The 19,409-nt window shown below is 46.5% G+C and overlaps 1 protein-coding gene across 1 annotated transcript in view; it reads right to left on the reverse strand.

Annotated features, from left to right (window-relative positions):
• The window catches only part of LOC8024893, a 30,349-nt gene extending 11,524 nt beyond the window's left edge, over window positions 1-18,825 (reverse strand). Inside the window, exons 1-5 of the mRNA XM_040213611.2 lie at window positions 18,752-18,825; window positions 4,699-4,780; window positions 3,867-3,935; window positions 2,574-2,892; window positions 464-727 (exon numbers count right to left, since the gene is read on the reverse strand). Coding sequence (XP_040069545.1) covers window positions 464-727; window positions 2,574-2,892; window positions 3,867-3,935; window positions 4,699-4,740 — 694 coding nt within the window. The 5' untranslated portion in view covers window positions 4,741-4,780; window positions 18,752-18,825. The remainder of the gene's footprint in view (window positions 1-463; window positions 728-2,573; window positions 2,893-3,866; window positions 3,936-4,698; window positions 4,781-18,751) is intronic.
• Between the last annotated feature and the right edge of the window lie 584 nt (window positions 18,826-19,409).

The raw sequence follows: 19,409 nt of genomic DNA on the forward strand, positions 1-19,409 counted from the left end.
GGTGCATGCTTTTTCTTTTCATGAAACGGTTTATATATATATTCAAAAAAAATAATCACGCGAATCCAGTTTGGCCGTGGTGCAATCGGTCTATCCGTGTTCCGAGGGAACCGGGACGACGCAGTGGACACCCAAATGCTCTCGTTTCCTCGAGCACGACAGTACCACTTGCGCCAGAAACTTCTTGGCAGCGGAGCCGTAGTGCTACAGCCGAGCCGTAGTGCTGAAGCTTCTACATCATCTACAGAGGCTAGTGCGACTGCGGAGTTCACACACTAAATACAGATGTTCGTCAGCGTTCAACTGGAACGCGTTCTCTGAGTGATTGAACACGAGCACCAGCCGAACGATGAGGAAGCACTCGCGTCCAATCTGTGTTCCCCACGTTGGCCTTCAGCCGTCGTCGCAGAACATTCAGCAGTACAGTCTCGCTCTCCAGGAGGCGTTCAGCGCGTGTACGTACTTTCCTTGCGCGAGTCGAAGACGTTCTCGTAGAGCAGGGCGCCGTCGGTGCGGCGGACCTGCATCCTCAACTTCTGCGTGGTCAGGTCGGCCCAGGCGACGAACTTCTCCCGGCGCACGTCGATAAGGTTGTCCTTGCAGGCGAACTCGCAGCCGTCGGCCGAGCTGCACAGGCGCACGTTGAGCAGCTGCTCGGTCTCGTTGCCCATGCGCCACTTTAAGCCCACCATGAAGTTCGAGTACACCGAGGCCCGGAAGTTGAGCTCTGCGACCAATGTTTAAAAGGGAATCGTGTTCATATGGGTAGCTTTCTTAAAAGGTCACCTAAGCCACTTTAAAATATGGTATGTTACTTAAAGTGTCTGCTGGCTGATGTGAAAAAGCTAAAAGAGGAGGGAAAGAATCTTTGCGAAATGTTAAAGTTTTGCCGCTTTGCAAAAAAAAAGAGTTGATAACAGCAATAGTGGTTGCTTGCAAATATTGTTTAGTGCAAAAGCTCACTAAGTAAACTGTCCTTTGGGGGTGATAGTTTCAGAGCATGGTTCATGTCAGAAATTTATTGCACTTTTTCTGCTAGAGGAACTGAAAACCCTAAGCTTTCACGACCCTCTTCTCGTCAAGAGCTCCAACGAGGTTGCAGAATTTCTGAAGACGAACAAAATCATTGTGTGTTTGTTTTTTATCTTGATCATTTGACATAAAGGATCCATGCTACTTCTTGCCACATGACAGGCTCCTAAGTTGTGTGGAGGAATGTATTGATGATAGTTACGGGTAGTAGCATTTCAAAATAAAAATCCAACTGGCATGACAATGAATGACGTTTTAGAATTGCTTTCTTCTTATGCTTTGCGGAAGGGAACAATGGCGTCTATCTTGTATCGGCTAGTGTTCAGCGCCAATTTTAAGTGATCTATTTTTAGCCCATCATGACAGTCTTTTCGGACCACCTGAGTGTTTTAATGTAAGCAAGGTTTTTTTGTTTTTTTTTAGGTTTCTTGATAGTTCTTTAGTCTCTCTTGACCAGTACTTCCACTCGGCTGTGGACAGACTCTTGACCGTTTTGGGTGATGCACTTCTTCCTCTCCAACTTACTGAGGAAAAAGTAAAAAAAGAAAAAGGCTCAACTCCTATGGAAACGCAGCGAAGCCACCGGTCTTCAAACCATAGGTCGCCCTATGGTTTGAACTATAAGATCGCTCTTTGCGAATTTTATAAAAAAAAAAAAAAATGCACCACCTGTGGCCAACGCTGTACGAGATCGGAACGCAATAGGATAAGAAACCAAATTTTGCAGTCGATTTGAAGAGCCTGGCCGCTCCTTGGATACACCCAGTATAATGAACTTGTCCTTTTACACGAACAAATCTTACGAATATGTAAAAATTATAAAGGGGAAACCACTAGTGCTTTGCACCAATAACATAATCACCATATACGGGGTGTCTTTTTTTTCAGTTTAACAGATTTGTTTAAAAATAGTCGTGAAATCTACGCTTATGCGGTTTGTGCAGTAAGCTATACGGCCAGGGGGACATAGTATAGAGGGGTAATCGAATGATCAGTCGGCTAATTAGGTAAAAATATTAATTAACATCTTATTTTGCGAAAATAGACATTTCCATCCAAATATAAACTAACTGAGTGTCATTGAAAACCCCTAAATCAGTAATTTTTAAAAAGACAGAGCTAGTGAGGACGAGCAAGGTTACAGGTGCGATAACGCGTCCGCGCAATTTTTCCGTCCCCTATCATAGCCCCAGCCTTGTACCTGCTGCACGAGTGGTAACTTTAGCGCACCACTACGCTTCCCACGCGCTCAAAGTATTTCTAAAAATTACAGATTTATTTATTTTCGATGACGCTCAGCTAGTTTCTAATTAAAATCATGTGGCTATTTTCGATAATTAAAGATATATTTAACAAAATATACTTAATTCGCAAGTTATCGTTACGATTAGCCCCTGTGCCATGTACCCTTGCCGTATAACTCAATTGCACATGCCGCATAAGTGTAGCTTATGCGGTGCGTGCCATACTTCGATTGCTGCAGAGCAGGACCCCTCGGTTCACCCGTTACAAAGAAAATATCCGACATAATCGAATCCTACCAGAGTCCATGGTCCAGGTGCGGGTGCAGAGAGCGTGGTCGTCGAAGCCCGACGCGGCCAGCGGGTTCCCGTCGATGGCGCAGAAGGCGTACGTGATGCCAGGCCTGAGCCCCGAGAGCACCGAGGGTCCCGCCGAGGCGTTCTGGGCGCTGCAGCTCAGGCCCCCGGATGTGGTGCCCGAGCAGTTGCCGAAGTCCGACATGTCGCAGCGCGACTCCCGGTGGTACGGGATGCAGTCGAACGAGCTCAGGCCCTGCTGGAAGTGCTCGGCCGTCGCGTGGCACAGGCAGAAGCGACCGCCGCCGGGACGCCAGTGCACCTGCGCAGCGGCGGCTGAGATTGGCTCGGCTATACACCTTCATGAATGGACGAAGAGCGTGTCGGAGCGCGTCAGGATTGAAGAAAGAGTAAACATGTGAGACAAAGACAACGCAACCACTTATTTTCTCTTACCTGTTTATGCTCTCTTCAATCCTAATACCTGACACAGTTCCGGCGCTCATCGCCCAGACCAAAAATGCTGAGTCACTGGCCTGTGGACGCAAGCGCAGTGTCTCATATTTCGCGAAGGAGGGTATACTGCACATGTTCATACCGCGTTTCACAGACCAGTAGCTAGACCAAGATGGCGGCGCGCGAAGGGCGGTTATGTGGAGTGCAAGTGGTCTGCTTCGTGCGCAGGGGTTGCGGTAACGTCAGGACGACGCCGAGTTCCGATTGGCTTGGATTGAAAGGGTAGTGGGTAGACCTCAATGCTAGACGCCGTAAGGTCTACCCACTATTTTTTGCAAACAGCCAATAAGAGCTTGGCGTTCTGACATCATGGCGACCTCTGAGCAAGAAGCAGACAAACTTGCCCTCAGCACTGAAATGGTCTATACGGAAATGAACTGAGGGAGAGGACGAAATGAGAACGGGCGGGGGGCGTCAAAACGCCGAGTTATAAATGGGGTGACTAGTGGGTGGATCAAAAAAGACTGGCCATCTTCGTCTCTACTCACTTTTCAAACGCTCGAATTCGAACGGCAAACACCAGCGCCCGATGTTCGAACGCGAGATCGCTGAACCAATCATAAACAGCAAAAGTCTAGTGGCTTGCACTTTTGACTTTCACTGATTAGTCCCGTTACCTCCTATAGCGTCGGCTACATCTGGACTTATCTTGACAGGAAGTACAGTGCTTCCAATCAGAGCTCGTCGTTCTGCCGCCCCCACGCCCTGCTATGGCCTCCTCTCTCGCTCTTAATTTATTTGTATCATGGTCGGTATGGCTCCAATTCAGACGTAGCGCACCTGGAGTGCGGTGCTGTTGGCCCAGATCTGCGAGATGCGGACGGCCCAGACAGATCCCGGGAGCGACATCTGTGAAGACAACGACAAGACAACGAAAATTTCTACGCGAACTCGAGCACGGAAGAGCACCATTCTCAAAAGAACCATAACGAACAGCAGAGAAAATTTTAGCCATCGAGCCGCTAGAACAAAGACGGCAACGCGTCTATAAGCGTAGGCAATAGATGAAACCCGTTGTGCACCCCGATGTGCGTCTGCCCTTTCATTTGTCCTTACGCAAACATATGGCGCTCGAGCGAATAAATTCGTTTGAAAAACAGCTTGTAAACGCATGCCGCTGACTGGCTGATGAGACGGGAGGGAAATATGGGGATGCGGGGGGGAGCAGCCCATTGTTGTGTTCTGAAGAAAGCGGAAAGCTGCCTAGTAAAAATAATTAGGCCCTAGGTTTGATCCATCGCCTAAACGTTCCACATGCAAAATGTATCACGCAAGTCTGGGCAGCGTGAGAGCGACACGTCAGGTCACCTGACACCACGACATCGTATTGTGACGTCACGTGACCTGGCGTGGCTCCAAGTAAATTGAGTAGTCACATGACGACTGGATCAGTAGTGGTACGAGACAGGTGACCGGCAATGACGTTTTGCTAAATTTAACGTGAAGCTGTGCTGCTCCATTTAGCTGATGACGGGGCGGTACGAGTTCCACAATGGCGACGCGACGGTGACGTGGGCGCGGTTCAAATTACAACTCCACTTACGTTTAATTTCCCTCTCTATTAAAATATATGATCGCACCTAAAGTAGCCTCAAGTGGATGTGGTCCTCACCAGGCAGATGCAAGCGAGGATCTTGAGACCACGGACGGCCATGCCACTCACTCGTTGCTCGTCGACCCCAGGAGACCTGAACCTGAGGTAAAGAAGCACGAAAACGTGGGACGTGTAGTAGCAGCGTATTCTGTGAGTGAGCTGAACATCAGCATATTTTAGCAACTGAGGAAGAAATTTCTGCCTCCCAGATGGTATATAATTGTGTTGTGTGTATGTTTATACAGCCTAGAACTTGGTCTGCCTCAACGGGCGACGAGTCTCCCAGCTGTAGATGAGAAATATAGCCAGTGCGGTACAACCGCTAGCCTGGGGTCTTTAGCGTATACCACGCAGTAGTGAAACACGGCCGCACGCCGGTACGATGCTCATCCAGATCGAAACGGGCAAGGGTGGGGATTGAGCCCAGAATCCCTGGGCTCTGCAGCGCGAGCTTTCGCTCCACGTGCTCCGAACTGGTGTGCGCTAGACCACTCGGCCACCGGTCCCTCCCCCCCCCCCCCCTTCCCCCCAGAAGGTATATAGCGGACTACGGGGCAGTTTACTTAATCTTCAGGAGCACGCCCAAACGTAGTACGTCTGAAAAAGAGTAACAAGCAATTTCCCACTAAATTTACCGGGAAATTGTAGTGGTGAACGCTTAAACTCAAATGACTGAACCAGAGTGGCGGACGTTGCATTAGTAAACACTGCACTTCTCGTGTTGTTTCCTGCCGTAATTTGAATTGGTCTGCATTCTTAAACAACACTCTCCTCGCGCTGAGAAACGATGTTGACTATATGGTCTGCTTTAGAGCTTTAGAATGTATCGAAAAGGCGTTGAAAAAAAAAGAAGTGCAAAAATAGAGATTGAGTTGTGAGTCAGCGCTGTGTGAGTGTTTTGTCTGCTATGATTGTGTCCCTAAGTGTGAATGCTTTTGTGGCCTGTGGTGACGTGTCTTTGTGTGGATTCCCTACTTGCACTGTTATTTTTGAGACATGCTAGAAGCAGACTGGTGTGTCACGTGATTCAGCCGATTTGTTTCGCGCTACCTGATATCGCGACGCAATTTTCCCAATGCTTTGAGGTTACAGTTTTCTGACGAAAACGTGCGGTCGAGGCTGGTTATGAATGAATACGTAGACGCCTAATCCTGCGCAGGCGCCACTAAAATAAACCCACAGCAGATCAGGCGAGTAGACAGCCTTCGATCTCCAAAGCCGGGCGACTATAGACGCTTTCAGGCAGCTGTGCATTGGCGCCGCCATAACCGACATTCAGGTTTTGTTTCCTCTTATTACGTTCACCTCACTTCATCATTGCCACAGCAGCAGAGGTAATTTCGACTTCAGGTGCTACTATGTCCTTCTCCCGAGCATAGGCCTTGGTGGAGGCTCGTCAACGCCCGCTTCAGTGCCTCGGCATCTCGGTAAGATAAGTAAAGGTCGACAATGACGGCTCAATCTGGCGCGTGTCTAAAGCGTCTATACTCCGTCCACCCTTAACTTGAGACTGCAGTGAAAGCTACAATTACAAAGTAGCCTGCGCTTCTGGCTTTGTGCCTTAAGGGGTATTCACACGAGGGAGAAATCCCGGGAATTTCTCCTCAGCACGCGCGCATTACGAAATGAAAACGCGAGGCTTTTGCACATCGCAAAGCCTGACGTTTTCGTGGTGAGATGCGCGTGCCAGGGAGAAATCCCCGGGATTTCTCCCTGGTGTGAATACCCCTTTAGCGTGATAGTTCGTTCCGCGAAAAAAAAAAAGTATCCACGCTGCGATCTCGTGCTCTCGTGCTTGTGGCATCGACTGCAGTCTCTGTTTATGGGGAAGCGGAGTAGTATTAGCGGCGAGATGTTTTGGTGGCGCCCTCCTGTGATTCCCTCTCGTGACGTCATTACCTTGCGAACAACAAGTTTGATGGTGCTTATAATAAGCATGGCGGAAGCTTGAAATCATTGCGCTCTGAAACTAACACTGCAAACACCGTCAAAATTGAAGTTTTACATCACTGTTATTTCCGTCGATGAGAAAGCCTTTGCTGACGTCATATTCAGCATTCGGCTATTCATGGAAGGCCGACCACAGCGACGCTTTCGATCGCGCACGTCGCCGATACCATGTGTACACGCAACGACTCAGAGCCGACCCGAGATTCGTGCTTATTCGCGAGTTTAGTGTAGAATCAGAACATCTACCACTCATGTTAGGGAGCCACGTGAGCACACTTTGATACACCGTGGTTACTGACAGCTTGAAAAATCCAGGGTGTGGCTTAGAACCCTGCACGGGCCAACCCAAAAGCCCGGACCCAAAATGCACCCGTCTCATCAGGAACGCAAAAAAAAAAAAAAAAAAACATTGACCGTAAGACGGTCGCATTACACCAATAAGAAGCGACGTCTCTGTCCGAGGGTTTCACCAAAATATATAATAGCAAAAGGTAATCAACTGAAAACCTTAAATGCCCAAATTTGTTTTATTTTTTCTTTGGTGTGGGAAGTGACAGAAGACGTTTGACGACCATACCTCGGCAAAAGCTCACTCATGAGTGCACTCATTTACCTCACTCACCCTCACCCATCAGGCGTAATCTGAGGGTGAGTGAGTTTGAAAACCTCACAATCTCACGAGGTTGAGTGGGGGGCGTGAGTTCGGTGAGTTCACGAATTCGGAGAGTTTGTGAGTCCGGTCAGTTCGGCAACGAGCGTAAGTTCGGTAAGTTCATGAGTTCGTCGGTAAGATTTTGAAGGTGAGTGCGACCGTGAGGATGACGGCGAGTGAGTTTTTAACCTTTGATCTTGAACAGGCTGTGAGTAAGTGAGTTTAACCAAAATTGCCGACCACTGGTGACGACAGAGCAGTGTTGCCAGACGGAGAAAAAAAAAAGTCAGCAGATTCATCCCCAAAAAGTCAGTAGATTTGCTCAAAAATCAGTAGATTCTACGAAATCTGTGTTTTGCCATGTTTTCCTTTTTCCATTAAACCACACTTCGAAGAAATAGTATAGAGTAATTGATTTGTGTGGTGATTTCTAGGATTATTCTTTGAAATCGAGACTGAGCCACTTTTGGAATCAACAGATGAGGGCGACAGTGCGACATCCACCTGTCGCTGTTTTCGAAACGAAAACAAAACAAGACGTTCCGGCAAGTGCGCGCGTACATGTTCAATGGAAGTCCTCTGCAAGCTGCCATCTTTCCTTACTGGGCTGTGGAAGGTTCCTGACGCAACTCTGTCGGCGCGGAGCACTGCTGAGGCTACGCGTCGTCTGCTACGGGCTTATTTCTTTTTCTCCTGACTGAAAGTTTGCGTTCAAACGTGGAGGACCTTAGTTCGTTAGCTTCTTAAGCCACCGAGGATTAACATTAATTATATCATTTTCTTGCCAGAGCCTGCCAAATAAAAGTAAAGAACCAAGATTTGGATGTCGGTCCCATGCATTCCGCCGGGCGAATTAATGAAAATGGCGGCCCTCTACCCTCAGCTGGGAGCATATGGCTGGGAACAGCCGAGAGTTCACGCGCATGCGCTCACGCCTCTCGCTCTGCGCCGCAGGCTGATTGGCTCACTTGGGAGGGGGGCGTTACTGCGGCGAGATCATAGACTGGCCAAACTCTCACCATATATGGCTCTGGCCCGGATGTCACCGTCGAACCGTCCAACGTAACGTTGAACCGTCGAACCTGCTTTGGGTGAATAAATAGATGAATATACGGCTAAGTCACTCGAATATAGGACGGGCTTCTGGGCCATCTAGCCAGTGCTTCGTTTTTAATTCTGGGAGATTATGAGTTACCTTTGATGGCCGGGTGACCCTAGGAACTGATGGGGCCATAATAAATTTTAATATGTTTACAAAAAAAAGTCAGTAGATTTTCTTTTTTTTTTTTTTTTTTCAGTGAATCAGGAGACCCGGAACAAAATCAGTAGATCTACTGATAAATCAGTAGACCTGGCAACACTGCGACAGAGTCATGATAAGGAGATCATGGCTTCCCCACAAGAAACATACCCCTGCAGAGAAGCCAGCTTGCCGGCGTAAAGCGGAAATTTGGTTCTTTTTTTTTCTTTTTATTTATTCGTGACCCGAGTTATAAGGAGTTTGGCAGAGAGTAAAATTGCGATGTCTGACGAGGCCTCTCACCCCCTTGACAGATTCCCCCTCCCACACACTAAAAAGAAAGTTTCCATTAATATATAAAAGACAAATCTCGTACACAGGTAAAGAAATGCAAAGTATTACACAGTACGACACAGTTACCGTCAACAAGCGATCGCCGGTTTTTCCAGAAAATCTCCAAGAATCAAATGGTTTTCACGAAACCAACTGTAATGTGGTGGAGGGTGGTAATTTGTTGCACTAACCCTGTACAATATGACGACTACCAAGATCTACTGTTCTATTTCGAATGTGAAAGGTGCTGAAGTCGTGTTCGTGCTGACAGTGTCTCGGTGTGTACCAATACAAAATAAAGAAGAAAACAAACAAAAAACACTGGTTTTGCAGAATATATATCTAGAAAGTCCAAGAATTTTTAGAAAGTCCGGCACGCGACTGTTGTTAGGAGCAGCTCCGAACGACAATCATCAGTGAAAAGAAAAATAATAACACAACTGCAAAAAATAGATAAATAAATAAACTGAATTCACCAGAAAGCTGAAAGCACAAACAGTAACGATGCTATTTAAATATATACAAAACAAAATGTAGACGTATATCGATGCTGATTTACACATTATAACATCTGAGTCGCCAAGTCTTTACAATGTCGCGTCATGTCACGATCGCAATTTTTTTTTTTTTTCACAAAATGTTTTGTTGTTATATCACGATTTTTACCCAGTATAATTACTACCATCACTCATTTCGCACCGTTCATCAAATAAAAAAGTCACGTTGATATCACAAAGATTATAAATCAGATCAAAGCCTACCAGATCCGAGATCCCTGACAACTTGAACTACACTGCCTGGAACGCGTCTGCGACTGGTGCGTTCACGGCGTCCGAAAAAGTGTTCTTTCAGTTTCCTCCCGATGACGTCATAAAAGTGTCACGCCGTCGCCGGTCGCGATCCTGGTGGTGTTCCAGCAGCGGTGATGTATATGGCAGACGCCTGTTCCGCTGCAGGTCGCTCTCCACCTTAACAGGCCACGGAAGCTTCGGCAGCCAGAAGTTGGGACGCCGCGACGGCAGCGACACTCACGTTCGCTAGTACTTTCTGCCGGGACTTCTAGCGGCAACCACCAGGATCCGGACTCCGGACAGCACGATACTCCGGTTTCTGTGACGTCATTTGTCCCCACTTCGGGACCACTTTTGATGGGATAGGACGCTAAACACACTAGCCGGGGACGCGTTTCAGGCACTTTAACAAAACTCGCACACTATAATCGCGAAGTCGGACTCGTGACCTAGAGTCCCTACGTAACCTACACTTAGAGTGTCGACATTCTACTCTCCGACTCTGTCGCGGACGTCGCCATCTTGTTGCTTTGTGCACAACGGACGCCATAGACCATTTTCAAAAGTCCGTCGAGAACCACTGGCGGCCGCCTTACTTTGGACATCGCTTCCTGCTCGAAACGTGTGATTGGGTTCGGATTCACGCCGTGCGCGGACGCGGTACCCGTGACGAATTTATTTCGACACGAGTACGTGCCGAACGCTGAAGCAGCATTAGTGCCCAATGCATGCTCAGTCACGGCCGTGCTAGACAGTAGCATTCCTTCAAAGCATTTCCCTATAGCCACGTGGGGCCGCGACTACGCCACGCCGCCCATCTTAGTGCTGCCCAAACCACCCTGAACAACGTTGTTCGACCACCGCCATTGCAACTCTGTAGCAATGTACCTATATGAAATAACTGCAGTGCACCGATTGAAATACATTTGACTTACGATTAAGAAACGAGTGTTTTTAAGAATTTTTTTTTTCAAAGACGAAAAGAAAAAGGTGTTCCGCGTAAGCGGCTGCAAGTAGAGGGGCCTCAAAGCCTGTATGCACGTATTTACATCAAAAACCATAGTAAGAAAAAAAAAGTTCGGCTATTCGCAGAACGTCACTAATTTTCCTTTTCATTTGTTAAATTAAGACATATGTATATGCATCTTAGATTGCATATATGATATTTTATCGAGATGTACACTTTTCAAAATCCAAAAGCCCCGTTTCTTTTTACCCAACCAAATCCTGAAAAACTACTTAGCAGAGCGCACGAATAATGCGACAAGCTTTTCTTTTTGTAATCCGACAGAAATTACAGAGTTAACTACTGTGGAAGTCTCTTCAATTCGACCCCGAAGCGAAGAGACCAACACTGTGAGACCACCTTATAAGAAGTAAGAGAGCTGTAGAAAAGGTGAGATCGCAGCAATCCCATTGATTTGCGGTGATAAAAAAATACTCCAAAGCAAAAATCCAACTTTTAGAGCGCGAGTTGTGACGTGAGCGCGTGATGGAGCCCCGATTAAAACCGGTCGCGCGCATCCCTCTATCCCTCTTTTTTTCAATGGCCATAAAGAGCTGTCTGCGAGTATAAAACTAATCGCCCTTCTGTGTGCTTTTATCTCCGTCTACCGCACCCTGCAGCGCCTTCCGAGTACACGTAATCAATAATTTGTTGCAAACTATCGAACATCGCGCGTGCGACAAAAGCCTTCTAACCGTCAAATTTCGCCATGGTCATGCGTCATCCACAAACTTTTATCTGAAAGGTCTATAGACCTACATATATTACCCAAGCATCAAGGAGAATGCAGGGATTGGTGTTCTACGCGCCGCGCGTGCTGACCTCAGCAGTATAACTTTTCTAAAGCAAATACCTAAAACAAATGGCATCTTGCACGTGCGTTCGTCAGCGCTTTATTTTGGTTATTTACTTCGAATCTTTTATACGGGGAAGCCGTGCGCGTGTGGCGCGTGGAACACCAATCCCTGCATTCTCCTTGATGCCTGGGTAATACAGCAAATGGTCTATTGGCGGTGTGTGCTACGAAAAGGGTAACTGTGGTCTACTTACTTTTCACGGTTGGACAAACGCTCGCTATTAGTCTCTAGTGGGATTAATTCTACTTTTTTTGACTGAAGTAAGAGCAATATCAGACTGGCGACTTCGACGGTATTGAGGATGCAATAATCTAAGCTCTCGCCGTGCTTTTAACAGACACCATAAAACTTGTCGTTCACAGTGATGATATGCAGCCAGGGCCATAAGTGGTGACGTCCCGGCGAGGCAAATCCTGGTTGTAACCTTGCAGACGGCGCTAATAGACGTGCAGAATGAACGTTGCCATGAGGTATATTTTAGAAACTATGGGTTGGCTGCCATTGATGTGAGCATTGCATGGTGAAATGTTTTCTCAAATTATCAATTTCTTTTCGCTCAGCTCGAGCTATGACAACACACGAACACTTGCTCTGCGCCCCATCAAACGTCTCGATCCGATTCTTAGGGGTTCTGCTGATACCGAATGCTGGCAGAAAATATTGAAATTGAAGAGAGAAACATTGTGCCGTGGCAACTGTGGTTCCGACTCGGCAAAAAGATGGGGCAAAAAAAAAAATGCAAGGTCGTTGTATTTTGTTGCGCGAGTGACTAATAATTTGATAAACCATCCAAGCGTAGTAAATTCTCCGTGATCTTGCAAGACGGTGACCGGGCATGAACCAACCACCAGAAGGGCGTCGTACTCTGATGGAGCGTTTTCGTCCCAATGAAGGCCTTTCTTCCTTCGAACGACAAAAAAAAAAGAAAAAAAAAAAGCGTCCCTGTTCTCTACTGACTGGCCCACTGAATCATACACCCCCTAGAATTATCAAATATTGTAAAGAAGAACCTCCTCTAGCTCCCCTCAACAACTCAGCAATTGAACCCTAGCCTAACCAACACCACCTATAGACTAATCAAAGCCTGTCCACTAGATTTTGTACGTCATCACAGCGGGATTGAGCGCAGACAAGGACTGGAGGCGAACGCTACGTCATCCTTCGGCTGGGGCTCGTGTCCAATCAATGCGTTTAAGGACGCTCGGCGTTGGGCCCAATTTACATAATTTAAGCCGTCCGAGTGTGATAACGTTCCGTGGAAGGAAAAGGCTGTTCATCGGCTTTGATTATCCAATACTCGTTTTTACCCCCCCCCCCCCCCCCCCCCTCTAAAAAAAAAAAAAAAAGTTTTGCGCATTGTTTATACGTTGTGCGAAGTAGTTCTTAGGATATTTGGTTTTCGGAGGAAGAAGCGATGCTTTTGGCGTTTGAAGCGTCTACGTTTCGATAAGATAACGTATCTAAAGTTGGGCAGTCTATTAAAAAGTTTGATTCGGTCAACCAATCAATCAATCAATTAACCAACCAACCAATCAATTAATTAATCGTTTAATTGGTCTCGTTTTTTATGTATATTACTAAAAAAGTTCAAGTTAATTCATTTTTTTTGCTGAATATATGATAAATGGTGCAATATACACCTCGATTATGAATCAATCTCAATGTATGATTAGGAACAGATCAAAGACGCCCACTCTCCAAGATTCTTACTTCAGCTGCCGAGGCAAATATGTTCGTTGATATTCTGCGACGACAGCGACCTCCTTTGATTGTTCGCGATAGTCTTTGCTGCGCTGAACAAAACACTCGAACGGCGTCTAAGTGGCCGCGACACGTGTAACCCTTTGCCCTTGTCTGAAGTCACAAATCCCGCCACGACAGTTCGCTTTGTTAAAAAAAAAAAAATTGACCTAAAATGTCCCCCTCGTACAGGTGTACTCGCCCCCGTTTGCGTGGTGAGAGCGTTTAATTTTTACTTTCTTTTAGTTCGTCACAAATTTACCGATTAACCGTCTAAAATATTCAATCGTGATGCAAGCATTAATCAAGTAATGGGTAGGTTAATCGATCAATTGCCCAACCCTACACATATCTAATCCAAGAATTCACCTACACATATTTTAATTCTCTACATAAATGAGGAAATTAGTAATCCTCCAAAAGAAACCGGACTCCTTTTTTTTTTTTTTACTGCGGTTGTTAAGGTGAAAAGGAGAAGGGGTGCTGTCAGCCCGACGTCAAGCGTCTTTCAACACAACGACTGGACGCGAGGCCCAGCATACCATTCGTGTTCAATCATGCGTCCGAACTCGCAGCGGCGACGTGAAAATTCTAGTGCACGGACTGTCCAAAGTGGTCTTGCCGATCCCCGCTATGCACAAGAAAGCCAGAGGGAAGGGGGTACTGGCAAGGTCACTGGCCTCTGGGAAAGTAGAGCCAAGCTCCCCGTATTGTGGCCATTTTGTTTTCTGGGATGAGCAATCTATCCTTGAACTCTCCATCCTTGGTGAGCCGATCCAAATTCCAGGGGACAGGCTCCTTTATGAAGACATTTCTCAAATACCGATATTTTGTTATCTACACACGGGCGAAACAAGCGCACACCTTTGCACCGCCATCACATGCCGCGTCGGTGCTCGGCGGCATTGAAAAATAATTTTTCTGTCTTGGAATACGCAAGAGTAGAAATGCGTTGTAAAGGATTTGTGGAGATAATCATGACTGATACGTTGATTGCCGACACCGTGCCAAAGGCACTTATAGGTCCGCAGCTTTCAAGTTATGGGCAGCGGGCCCAAGCATGCAGAAGAAATACATAACTCGCAAGTGTCGCCATTGCTGGGTACTGACGGTTATCTCTACATACTTGTTTCTGCGAACTACAACATATGTGGTGTGCAGCTAACACAGCGAACCGAACGTTCGCAGCGCTTAAAATACTGGCATGGCCGCGAATGACGTCACATGCAAGCTATGTACTGGGGAAAAGATAACAAACTGAATTTTCTTGTTTGTTTTTCATCAGATAAATCGAAGCTGGCGATTCGAAGGCCGCTTCTCGTGTTGCCCAAGCACTGGTCAGAGCGAAGCGCTCGTGTACAGATCATGCTCGGCGAGGTTCGATTTTTTTGTTCTGTTGTGTTAGTAAACACCGGGCTGTGGGGAAAACTAAAGGTGCCTACATGTCTGCCTGTCTCAGGGTGAAGACATCCATTGTTGCCCTGAATGTGCCAGCGCGTGACGCTCTGGTGCACTCGGTGCGTGACTTGGGCGACAAATTGACGTCTACGTATTAGCCAGAGTACACGCTTGAGCTGAGTGGCACTGAATTGCGCGCACTGCAAATTGCATTAGAAACAATTGGGCGGAAAAAATGGCTGAGATGTCACCACTCAAGCAAAAGCGCGCGTGTGTATAAAGGCACTCTAAAAACAAACTCTATAATGCGCCCTCTATAGTTTAATCTCCTGCCCAACGGAATATTTATAGGTCGAGTTTCGAGCCTGCGTCATGACGCGCCCCCAGTACAGTTTTCTATACTCCGTTTTATTATAAGTGCCAGCGAAGCAGACGCTACAGTTGCGAACTCCAAGCTTTCCGTGTCCCTGCAGAGCACGCCCGCTCGTGCAGTGCAAGCATCGTGCAGGGGAACATGCGTTTGCTTGTGGCTTCAGCTTAGCTATCACGTAAAGTGAAACATACTTACTTACGGAGGCTATGAAAGAAAGCACGGACCTTGGACGTTACAGAGCCCTTTAATGGTCGTGTCGTGCGGATGGTGCAGCCAGCATTACACGGTCGCGTCTTGCGGACGCACTCGCAACCCCTTCCCGAGAGCAACGGGCCTATTTAGGGTATTCGCTGGACGCCATATTTGAGGGAGATGTTTACAGCGCGTGCTCAGAACGAGCTCACATTACTAGGCTGCTAAGACCGGTAATCTTGGTGGTGCAGAATGCACGTTGCAAAAGAATTGTGGAAGCCCCCGTAAGCACGCGCTCAGCAGACGCGCAGAGAGCTGTGGCCTCCACTGAACACTCCCTCTAGGAGGCAGTCACTGGACGTCACATCTAAGTGCGCCCTTCAGAGTACATGAGTGAGTGAGAAAACGTATTTATTAAAGGAATGGGATACATCACGATTTCTTGATAAAGTCATCCAATCGTGACGGGGGAAGGGGATTATGGGAAGGGTAGGGGGAGGACTCTGAACGAGCTTATAAGAATAGGCTGCTAAGACCGGCAACCTACATGGTGTGGAATGCGCATTGCAAAAGAACTGTGGAAGCTCGCCGTCAGCACGTGCTCAGTATTTGTGCACACAGCTACGACCTCCAGGGAATACTCCCTTCATTGGCGAAAGACGCTTTCAGTACAATGATGCTCCAAAACGATCTTTGTGCGACTGGTTCAGGATGACCCTTTTGAAGCTTCGAAGATTTTGGAAAGACCAAAATTGCGATTGCCGTGGCTACTGAGACAGATCATTTAATCACCTTGCAAGGTTTGGTCTTCTCTATGTTAGTATCAGTTTGTGTCCGGCTAGTTGGCAGGGAAGGCGATGACGCTACTTTTCCAGGATACAGTGACTTTAGTACTGGGACTGGAAGTGAGTTAACGTACCGTGAGCGCGAACGTGACTGCAAGCTTACACAATTTCGTTTTCAACGCGCATTCCACATCATAAAGATTGCCAGTCTTAACAACCTACAAGTGTCAGCTCATTCTGAGCATGCGCTGTGAACAGCCCACTGAAATATGGCCTCTGATGTACACCTCCTATTCAATGGTAGCGACAAGTAGTCCCGTGAGTGCCTCTCCATACTGTTACTCTTTTGTAGCCGACCGTCCGACCTGGGATCGTCTGGCTTTGTTGGAGGTCTCCAGTCTAAAAGTATTTGATGACGCTTGCATGACTTTCGCTCAAAGGTCACAAACACTCTTGAACCGACTGCCGCAGGAAAGCTAGTAAAGCGTGGCAATTATAATTTCTAAAGAATGGAGAACAAAGGGAACAAAGGACTAACACAAATCTCAAATACAGCTAGGTGACTGGTGCGTGACCGAAAAAATCCGCCTGGTCTAAGTATCGAACCAGGGACCTCTCCATTTCCAGTGAAGCACTCTACAAATTGAGCTAATGAGGAGTTGGAGAGGTCCATCGTCTGATATCAGGAGCGGAAGAATTTTTTCGGTCGCGCAACAGTCACCTAGTTGTGTTTGGAGATTTCTATGTGCCCTTTGCCCCCTTTGTTCCCTTTCTTCAGGGATTATCATAGTCATTATTTTCCAGCTCGCTTGCTCCTTTGCATTAATTGTATTAAAATAACAAAGCGTCAAGCTTTAGAGTGGGTAACCCCAGGCCAGTCTTGTACACGTTACTAAAAAAAAGTAATCGATTACAATTACTATTACTCTTGGCTAAAAAGTATTCGATTAGATTACTTGATTACTCGATGGCAAAAGTAATTGGACATTACTTAAAGAAGTAATCGTTACTTTTCCGATTACTTTATTGTGTAAAGACACATCTTTAGCGCTCATAACAATGAACTACTTCCAACCTATATTTCACATTTGCACAAGTATTGAAGAAGAAAAACTGGCTCCCTCTTCGTGGTCGTTGCACTTTCACATGCGGACACAAGCATAGAATTCGTTTGAAGACGTTTAATGATTTGGGCGTTCGCCAGTGTGTGTGTGTGTGTGTGTGTGTGTGTGGGCGGGGGGGGGGGGAGCGGAGGGGATTCTGGATCCTGTTAAGCTCGCCCCAACCACTTCTCAACTCGAAACATTGCTTGTCACAAAGACCACGTAGGGGAAATGGGGAAATATTTCAACTGCCTTTGTTATATTTTGCATCCGCTTTAGGCATTCTTCGGTTCTGGTTCTCCTACGGGCTGCGTGTAGGCACCCTAAGCAGGATTTTTTTTATCTTTTTTTTTATTATTTCTGTATGTGTGCGCGTGAGGGGGCTAGTTTGAACGAAGGACTCACAAAGCTACATCCTGCTTCCTCAAACTTCGCCCTGAATGGCCTTTGTCACGCACTGTGGCTTTCCTGGGGCTTCCCACTCCCAGTCCCAGCTCGAAAAAAAAAAGAAACGGACATTTCGCAGAAACTGTACATAGAAAGAGATTGACCTCGTTTCCTACAGCTCCTCAAAAATCTTTCTTTTTTTCCGTTCGAAAAAAAAAAAAGAAAATTTTATTTTTGCCATTTCATAAAAAAAAAGGCTTGTGCCCGGGGGGGGGGGGGGGGGGGCGGTCCCGTGGACAAATTGTAACGGTTACAAGTAATTTTATTACTTCAAAAAGTAATCAGATTACTCTTGTGATTACTGCCTCATAAAAGTAATCAACTGATTACAAAATTACTCCAAAAAGTAATCGATTACAAGTAATTTGATTACTTGTAATGCGTACGGTACAAGTCTGCCCCAGGCCTATTGGGGGTGCCCTCTTAGGATTTCTATTCGTGTCGTTATGACCAAATTTGCATCATCGGTTGCGACATTAGTGACTTATCACCAAATTCGAATGCAAAGTTCGCAACCGATGAAAAGTGGTGAACTTACGCTGACGTCTAACAACAGCAATACGCATCTGCATGGCTAACATGCCTGAGCCTCATGTTTACATCTCCCCACTCCTAATGTAACAACCAATGAGCGTATTGACGTCGTGTGGAAACTTCCCATAAATAGTGACCGCATAAAGAGAACCCCGCGCGTTTAAATCCAAACCTGCATATGAAGATGATCGAGCAGTTCGTAGTATTCGCACAGTATATAGCTATGCTTGCCTGACTTGCTCTGACATTATATCCGCTGCCTTCGTTGTGGTCTTGCGGTTGTGCGCGTTCCTGATGTGAAATAAAGGATTGATTGAACATATATGCATTGCACAACATAATCTCTTTTTTTTTCTTGGTAAGAACAAGCGGTGTTGACCACCAGCGTGGAGCGATAACGTTACATGCAAGTCATGAATAGTGTATCTCGTTGTGCTACAGTTCACAGCTTGCTTTCAATAGAGAACAGACTTTCAGAAACGGTACTGGTTGTATTGAACAGGCAGAGCGGAAAAGCTCTGCAGATGAACCCGATGCATGGTTCAACGTTGACTCGGAAAATATGAACAGATAGATTGCAGAGTAGTCTGCAAACCCGAACGCCTAGCGGGTCAACACAGTACACTCGTCAGCAAGATTTACGAGACGCTTTCAGCAAAAAGTGCCTCACCTCCGCGTCCTTGTCCGTGTTGATGTCTTGCGGCTCGCCTCGGAAGCGACATCACTTACTTCTCGTCGCCATTTGGGACTGTGACCCCCAGGCGGCTATTAGGTTAAAGTGCTTTCTTTAAAAAACGTGCCAGAAATTTTAAAAAAAATATATTTTTTTTTTGAGCAATGGATTTAGTCTGTCTTATACTTTGGCCATGTTTCAAAATTGATTTGATCTTACTCCACAAGGGTTTTGTACCTTGGCGTTCCAAAACCTACTTCCGTCCAGCGTTTTTCAATCTCTTTTATCACGTGACATGACCCGCCGGAGTAACTCGGATTCATTTGGGTAAGATATGGAACACAGCCTAAGTGTGCAACTCTGTCAAAGCTACTGGCGCGAGCATGGGGTTTGATCGCGTTGATCATTTGCACGCGTTCTCGCGCAAAGGAAACCATAGATGAAGCCACACGCTCGCGCCAGTAGTTTTGACAGCGTTGTATATTAAAGGGGTCATAAAACAATTATTCTACTTTCGATAAATACTACTTGGAATCACTCCCTACCATTAATAACTGAATAAACTTGCCTTAGATTCTCTTTCTACACAATATTACTCGCAAAAAAAAATCGAGGTACATTGAAGCACTTCTTACGAGTTGTGAATGCGAGAGCA

This window comes from Ixodes scapularis, unplaced genomic scaffold (genome assembly GCF_016920785.2).
Source record: "Ixodes scapularis isolate PalLabHiFi unplaced genomic scaffold, ASM1692078v2 PGA_scaffold10__122_contigs__length_95168666, whole genome shotgun sequence".
NCBI lineage: Eukaryota > Metazoa > Arthropoda > Arachnida > Ixodida > Ixodidae > Ixodes > Ixodes scapularis.